Source organism: Protomyctophum parallelum (genome assembly GCF_964188405.1).
Source record: "Protomyctophum parallelum genome assembly, chromosome: 6".
Classification (NCBI taxonomy): Eukaryota; Metazoa; Chordata; class Actinopteri; order Myctophiformes; family Myctophidae; genus Protomyctophum; species Protomyctophum parallelum.
The window spans coordinates 18,692,722-18,701,243 of NC_139701.1; the positions used below are offsets into that span (position 1 = coordinate 18,692,722).

Below are 8,522 nucleotides of genomic sequence, written 5' to 3' on the forward strand. Positions count from 1 at the left end.
GGTTTTGACAAAACGCACGATGTTGACGCTAAATATTTTGCATCTAAAATGGACACCACAAACGGACTTGCATCACACTAAAACCAAGTACATCCAGGTCGGCAGTCAAGCGTTAGCTCTTGCATCCACTATGTGGCAGTGATACGGTTTTAACCCAGTCCCTGGATGCCAACAAACCTCTGCCCCACATTTTCCAGAACGGCCTGTTATAGCACCACCATGAGGCAGATGTTCACATTTTTACTGTCCAAAAATCCAAAAATCGTTACACAGTATATATATAGTCACCTTTGGCTTCCAAAGTTTGCAGGATTGGCTTGTTTTGAACAAAAAGCCTCAAATGCAGCGTGCACTTTACGTGAAATCTTTCATGCACTTTCTTACTAGGCTGAGGAATAAATCCCACCCTTTTCACACTGGCCTGTTATAGCGCCACCAACCTCCAGGTGGATTTTTGCAAAACACAAAGAAGAAATGGCACTATTCACATTGGCCTATTATAGCGCCACCAGGAGGCCACAATAACCTGACCTGGCCTGGTGGAGACCTGTGCACTTTTTCTAGTTTATTTGTGTTACTGTTACTGTTGGGCAGAGGGACAGTTTGGTAAATTATCATTCAAGAGTGTCATACAAAAGTAGTAGAAACAGCAGATCTACAAGCCCACAATGTGTCGCAATGTAATGTGTTCTGAGCTTGTAGATCGGATATTCTCACCATTTTGATTGAAAGATTCATTTAGTTTTACAAATATTTTTCTGCAGTACCTATTTTATTAGTTTAGGAATCTATATTGTCTTTGATCTAGGAGGAAAAGAAAATCCCCGAGGCTGCATGCAGATAGAAAAACAATTGGCAAATAAAGAAATCTTGAATTTTGATTATTCTTTTTTTCCATCTTCACATGAATTGCTTATTGATTCCTGCTTCTGTGTTCATGTGTGTGTGTCCTCAGATCCCCAGCCTGTGCATGACGTGTGTGGCCTTCCAGGCAGTGAGGGAATACATAGTGGGCAAGACAGCGCCTGTTCCGGTCAAGGTCTATGACTACTATGAACCAGGTGTGCCTCTGATGAATATTTTTAGCACCGCTCTTTAACGAGTCACAGAGTAGGAAAACCCTGTAACTCACTCTGATTTATGAACTTGGCCCCTTTCTGAGGAAATTGGAATTTTCAAGTCTTTTCGGTTATTGCGCTCGCGCGTGTGTGCGTGTGCGTGCTTGCTTGCGTGTTTGCTTGCGTGTTTTGTGCATGCACTAACCCAATGGTTTCCAAAAATGTTAAGCTCGAGACCCAAAAGAGAAATGTGATCCCCGGGACCCGAACTAGTGAAAATAGCCGATCTACAAGCTCACAATCGGCTATTTGCCAGTTTCTCAGTTCTCAAGTATTATTTGACAATTTGGCCCATTTGGTATTAAAAAGGTCTTGAAAAGTCATTCAATTGTAACTTTAGAAATGTGCAGATACCCTAAATACACTTATACTGCAGGTTGTTTACTGAATGAGAAAAGGATGTTGTAATCATCTGGGGACCAACAGTTTGAGCACCAGTGCACTAATGCACTAGTCTGTGTGATGCAGCGTTCGAGGCCACCCGCTTCTACAACGTCAGTGAGAGCAGTCCGCTGGCCAGGGAGCTGTGTGACGGGCCCACCTGCAACGAGGTGGAGAGCTCCACCAACCAGTGGATAGGTGAGCTTCACTCAGTCTACACCTCACTTGTTTTTTTTTACAGATATGTTTTTGGCTTTTTCTGCCTTTTTTGATAGGTTGAAAGTAATTTGACAGGAAATGGGCAGAGAGAGGGGGGAAGACAAACGGCAAAGGCCGTCGGGATCGGGAGTCAAACACGATCGGCAGGCCGTCAGGCTGGCTCAGCAACCTAGGTGCCCAGACGGTTGAGCTAACCATCCCGGCCTGTACACCTCACTTGTACCTTTCATCCATGTCTTTACTTTGACCCTTTACTCACAATCATTTTACAAACTTCCATTTTACCGAAGTCCACTCCTGACGTCACTTGTTCATCCCCTGGGTCGCGAAAGTGTTTCTCTATAACATGGGGTCATCTTAAAATCGTGGTCCAAATATAAACAAACTGTCTCTGCAATATTGTCGGGGAGGTGACTCTGTATCCTTTACGATATTGTCAGGCACTCATATTTGATGCAGTCTGTTTCTGCCAAAAAAATTACTAATCCGGCGGCAGCTGATTCTTCATATCCATAATTATGAGTCAAACCACTGGGATCATTTGTTTATGGGGGAAACAACCCACAACCCAGGTAGGATGCGTAAATTAGGTCAGACTTCGGTGCTCTATTGACCTTTTTTATTCAGGAATGACCAAGCTCTCTTTTTCAAGGACGCCTCCCTTGAGTACAACATGATCACAACATCTAGGAAAAACTATTTTATATAGAGTGCAATATAATGAGCAAACAAACAAAAAACAGACACATTAGGGCTACACAAAGCAGATGCAGTCCTTATGCATCCTCAAGTAAAATTTAGTACCCTAAATGTCTCTATAGAGACCTAAGGATCCATCAGAGAGATCTGGAGTTTGTTCCATTTGTCTGGGGCATAGAACTTAAACCAAGCCAGTGGTGGAAAGTATATTTAAAAGGGGACTAAAGACCTTCCTTTTTAACAAGGCTTTGCCTAAATGAACTTAGTATTGATGCCCTGTGTGCTTTTACATTATTTTTTGCTATTGATTTAAACCACTGATTAGAAAGCATTATTGGTTTTATTCTTATCTTAGTCCTTTTAAATATTTCTGCTTTTTATTTTTCTGTTGATGTAGCACTAGATTTGTTTCAAATGTAAAGTAAAATAAATATAATTAATTATTATTTATTAGTAGTGTACAATTTGAGTATGTCCTTCTTCACTCATTTATACTTCTACTCCACTACATCTCAAGGGCAAACTGTACTTTTAACTACACTGGGATAATTTTAAACTTAATTTACAAGTTACTGTGTATATTTAGATTATTATAAAACATACATCAGCCAATTAAGCCCTGTTTTATACTGCTCCCGCCCCCATCCTCACCACAGTGCCGACTGCCGCCCTAAGTGGACAGGGATGCAGTCAGCACGATGCATCGGAAGGGGGAAGGAGAGAGAAGAGAATCAGCATGATGGCAGTTTAGATTATATTGTTACTATATGACAGCCCAGTTCTCTACATATTTTATGAATGGAGCCCATGTTGTATCGAACTTATCTCTTGCACCGGTTACAGAGTATCTAATCTTTTCCAACTTTAATAAAAAAATGAGCCAATCTACAAGCTCATAACATGCTACTTCTTTCACCACTGCACGCAACCTACACGCACATTGATCTTTTTTTATCATTCTCACATCTTCTCCAGGTTTTGTGCAGGGGAACCATTGTAACAATGTGTTTGGCTGCCTGGAGGAGGAACAGTTTGAGCGCTGCACCTGCTACAGGGACTGTGGCTATGACGGGGAGCCGGTTTGCGGGTCTGACAGACAGCTGTACCAGAACCAGTGTCAGATGGAGGTGTTTGCCTGTCGAAATGGGACACGCATCGAGCAGGTCCCCCTGTCCCAGTGTCCTCAGAGTAAGTGTGTGTGTGTGTGTGTGTGTGTGTGTGTGTGTGTGTGTGTGTGTGTGTGTGTGTGTGTGTGTGTGTGTGTGTGTGTGTGTGTACATCTGCGCATGGATGTGAGATGTGAAAACAGCTGTCCAGGTGTTGTGCTGATTACTGGATGAGTTTTGGTAGAATATACACACACACACACACACACACACACACACACACACACACACACACACACACACACACACAACTCTCTCTCGCTCTCTCTCTCTAGCTCTCTCTTTCTCACTCTTACTCCCTTTCCCCTGCTCCACTCTGCTATATTACAGGGCACTCCAAATGACAGAGTGCTTTTGTCCAGCCCTTTGAAAACCCTGTTACATTCCTTTCCGACGCATAGCCCAACAACAAAAGGAGCCTTCATGTTGCAAAGCAGATTGGGGTAAAAGGCACAGACAAAACTTTGGTGGGAAAAGGCCCCGGTTTGTGCCAAGTGGGTTCATGGACGTATCAAACTCGTGTATCAAAATTAATATCTATGTATTCACACCTCCCTGCACGTTGTTTGTGTGCCCATTTAAAAAAACAAAAGAAATACACTGTTTGTGTCCACACAGCTTCTGTCCAGGTAGTGGCACCTTGCTGTACTGTGAATGGTCACTATGCAGATTTACATAACCATTGTTATGTAAGCCCTGGAATGTTGCTTACTATTGGTATGAAAAGGTTGTTCAAAGCAATACAGAAACTTTTTTTTGCGACCAACTGATGTCCTTGTTCCTGGTCTCACAGGGACTCAAACAGTGAATCATAGGTTGGCCAACAGCACCATCTAGTGTAAAACACACAAAAAAACCACAAAAAACTGTCCAAGCTCATGCTTGGCAGTGTGGGCCATTGAAAAAAAGGTGTCAAAACTAGTCCTTGTGAATGCAATGAATGAGTTAAGGAGATTTCCAGGGTGTCTCCTTGCACTAAATGATTGATAGTTAATCATCAGCATTATTACATTAAATTCAACTGGAGAATGTCAAAGAATGACTATTCTGATCTGAGTTTCACTGTCATCTGCCATTAAAATATGTAAACGAAATTAAACTGTAACTGTCTGTAAGAGCAACTAACTCCACCCCCTCTCCCCTGGCTCAGGAGGGGCAGCATGGCTGCAGCCACTAACTCCACCCCATCTCCCCTGGCGCAGGCAGGGCAGCATGGCTGCAGCCACTAACTCCACCCCCTCTCCCCTGGCGCAGCCACTAACTCCACCCCCTCTCCCCTGGCTCAGGCAGGGCAGCATGGCTGCAGCCAATAACTCCACCCCCTCTCCCCTGGCGCAGCCACTAACTCCACCCCCTCTCCCCTGGCGCAGCCACTAACTCCACCCCCTCTCCCCTGGCGCAGCCACTAACTCCACCCCCTCTCCCCTGGCTCAGGAATGGCTGCAGCCACTAACTCCACCCCCTCTCCCCTGGCTCAGGCAGGGCAGCATGGCTGCAGCCACTAACTCCACCCCCTCTCCCCTGGCTCAGGCATGGCTGCAGCCACTAACTCCACCCCCTCTCCCCTGGCTCAGGCAGGGCAGCATGGCTGCAGCCACTAACTCCACCCCCTCTCCCCTGGCTCAGGAATGGCTGCAGCCACTAACTCCACCCCCTCTCCCCTTGCTCAGGCATGGCTGCAGCCACTAACTCCACCCCCTCTCCCCTGGCTCAGGCAGGGCAGCATGGCTGCAGCCACTAACTCCACCCCCTCTCCCCTGGCTCAGGCATGGCTGCAGCCACTAACTCCACCCCCTCTCCCCTGGTTCAGGCATGGCTGCAGCCACTAACTCCACCCCCTCTCCCCTGGCGCAGGCAGGGCAGCATGGCTGCAGCAGTACAGAGAGACGCGCAAAGAGCATCATCGTAATCTGTTAAAAGTAACTACTGTATGCAGTGTACCTGTTTATTAAACTTGGCACTGATGCTGCTAATGTTATGAAAACAATTAAATCTATTAGTTATTGTAATATTTCCATGAAGCGTCGGGGCATTCTTTCACGCGTTGTGCTGCATTGTGAGCTTGGAGAGCCATTGTCACCTGTTCTTATCAATGATGAAAAATGACAGAGAGAACGTACTATCTCCACTTGATCTGGATTCGGGTAAAGTGGTGATAATGGTAATGGTAACACATGCAAGCAACTGACAATATATATATTTTGTTTTTTCATTTGCAGAAAAATTTACATTTCAGACTTAGGTTGTTTCAGCCCGACAGCAGAGATATAATAGTTAACACACCGTGAATAAGTGTCACTAATTGTGTGTGTGTGTGTGTGTGTGTGTGTGTGTGTGTGTGTGTGTGTGTGTGTGTGTGTGTGTGTGTGTGTGTGTGTGTGTGTGTGTGTGTGTGTGTGTGTGTGTGTGTGTGTGTGTGTGTGTGTCCTAGTGGAGCCCACGGTAGGGTACAGGGAGCCAACCGCTGTCCAGATAGCTGACCAGTCACTGGAGCCCGTACACCCAGGTACTGTATATCTCCAGACTTCCATAAGACTCCTTCATCTCTCAGACCCATTTTAGGGCCACTAAACCTTGTCTCCCCATCCATCTCACTCCTCCTCACACAACCCCATGTTCTCTACACGGTACCCCATGTTCTCTACACGGTACCCCATGTTCTCTACACACGGTACCCCATGTTCTCTACACGGTACCCCATGTTCTCTACACACGGTACCCCATGTTCTCTACACACGGTACCCGTTCTCCAGCTCCCGTCTTAGGACTTTACAGGAATAGCATTTTCTTTACATACTATTCTTTCTTTTCGAATTGATTGACCTATAGCACGTTGCAACAGAGCATGTGTTGTTTGGGTGCTGTGGCTTTGATTTACCTTACTGTGGATATAAAGTATAATATTATATACAGTATATACCTTTACATGTTTACATGTGGATGTTATTATGTTAATACGACTAAGGCTATACTGTAGCTGACTATTGATGCGTGAAAATGGGCAGCGGAGAATACCAGGACACCATCACTATTGTTGACTGTAGTGTTGTTGTAAATCGAATGCAAAGAGCTATAAAGGATAAACATGCGCTGGTGGTCAAGTGCTTTTCATGGAATAACGGACCACATAATAATGAATAACGGACCACATAATAATGAATAATGGACCACATAATAATGAATAATGGACCACATAATAATGAATAATGGACCACATAATAATGAATAACGGACCACATAATAATGAATAATGGACCACATAATAATGAATAATGGACCACATAATAATGAATAATGGACCACATAATAATGAATAATGGACCACATAATAATGAATAATGGACCACAGGGGTCAGTTCTGATACTATCGTTAAATGAACTGTTTGCATGTTGAGGAGGCAATAAATGTAAGCATCCATCGTATGGAAAAGTGTCCTCTCCGCCCCCTCACTCTCCTCTCATCACTATCATCACACTGCCTGTGCTGTTGGGACATGCTCCTGAGAGAGAGAGAGAGAGAGAGAGAGAGAGAGAGAGAGAGAGAGAGAGAGAGAGAGAGAGAGAGAGAGAGAGAGAGAGAGAGAGAGAGAGAGAGAGAGAGAGAGAGAGAGAGAGAGAGAGAGAGAGAGAAGGGGAGAGGAACAGGCATGCCGTAATCGCCAGCAATTTGCACAGGAAATGACATGGCAGTAGTTATAGCCTGTATAAGAAGAACGTTGTACAGTATGTTATATTGTCTCTGTCGGGCAGAAACCTCCTATCTCCATATTCAAACTCTAGTGTTTGTTTTCTTTTTTTTTTCATGTTACACAAAAGCATCAAAAGCTCCCTGCGTTTTGAGCTTGAAAAGTAACTGATCCTTGTTTGCAAACTCTTAAGTCTTATTGTCGGTACGGTCGGTGACTAGGTGTTCCGGTCTCTAAAACTGCAACCTTAAAGTAGCTATAAGCATTAATATGTCAAAATTATAATGACCTTTTTCTTTATTTTTTCAGACTTCCAGCAATGAGTAAAACGCTCCCAAAAATGTAGTCTCTGTGACACATCTATAGGGGCCACAATCTATTCTGCATTCAAAGATGTTCCTAGAAGCTTTGTCATTGGTGGGAAAAATCCGGTCGAAATGACTAACCAATCGGGAAGTAGACAGGCAAATCGACCAATGGCAAATCATCTAGGAAAATCTTTGAATGCAGATTGTGGCCCCTAGATGTGTCAAAGACAAAAAAACATTGGGAGCGTTTTACACATTGCTGGCTGTCTGAATACCAAAAAAAAGGTCATTAAAACTTTGACATATTATTGCTTATAGCAGTTTGTTTTCAAACAAGACATTTATCATCAATACTTGTACTTTTTTCAAAGTACAGTTTGAACTTTTACTTTACTTTACAGACTATTTCTGTTACACTGCTCTTGACTTTGCCATGAGCTCTGATCAGATGGTATGTGCAGATAGCACGGCCCAATAATTCCAGCCAGGATGTTAAGATGTGTGCAGCGGGTAGGATGTGTGTGTGTGCAGCAGGTAGGATGTGTGTGTGTACAGCATGTAGGATGTGTGTGTGTACAGCAGGTAGGATGTGTGTGTGAGCAACAGGTAGGATGTGTGTGTGTGTGTGTGTGTGTGTGTGTGTGTGTGTGTGTGTGTGTGTGTGTGCAGCAGGTAGGATGTGTGTGTGTGCAGCAGGTAGGATGTGTGTGTGTGCAGCATGTAGGTGTGTGTGCGTGTGTGTGTGTGTGTGTGTGTGCAGCAGGTAGGATGTGTGTGTGTGTGTGTGTGTGTGTGTGTGTGCAGCAGGTAGGATGTGTGTGTGTGTGTGTGTGTGTGTGTGTGTGTGTGTGTGTGTGTGCAGCATGTAGGATGTGTGTGTGCGCAGCAGGTAGGATGTTGCTCTGTTACATTTGTTTGGCTGTGTGCAGCTACAGTATTAGCTAC

At 44.3% G+C, this 8,522-nt stretch overlaps 1 protein-coding gene across 1 annotated transcript in view; it reads left to right on the plus strand.

Moving 5' to 3' along the window:
• Nucleotides 1–8,522, plus strand: part of cpamd8 (C3 and PZP like alpha-2-macroglobulin domain containing 8) — an 84,358-nt gene that overhangs the window by 71,371 nt on the left and 4,465 nt on the right. The window contains exons 40-43 of the mRNA XM_083767994.1: nucleotides 956–1,061; nucleotides 1,587–1,697; nucleotides 3,393–3,605; nucleotides 6,015–6,089. Of these exons, the coding sequence (XP_083624120.1) occupies nucleotides 956–1,061; nucleotides 1,587–1,697; nucleotides 3,393–3,605; nucleotides 6,015–6,089 (505 nt within the window). The remainder of the gene's footprint in view (nucleotides 1–955; nucleotides 1,062–1,586; nucleotides 1,698–3,392; nucleotides 3,606–6,014; nucleotides 6,090–8,522) is intronic.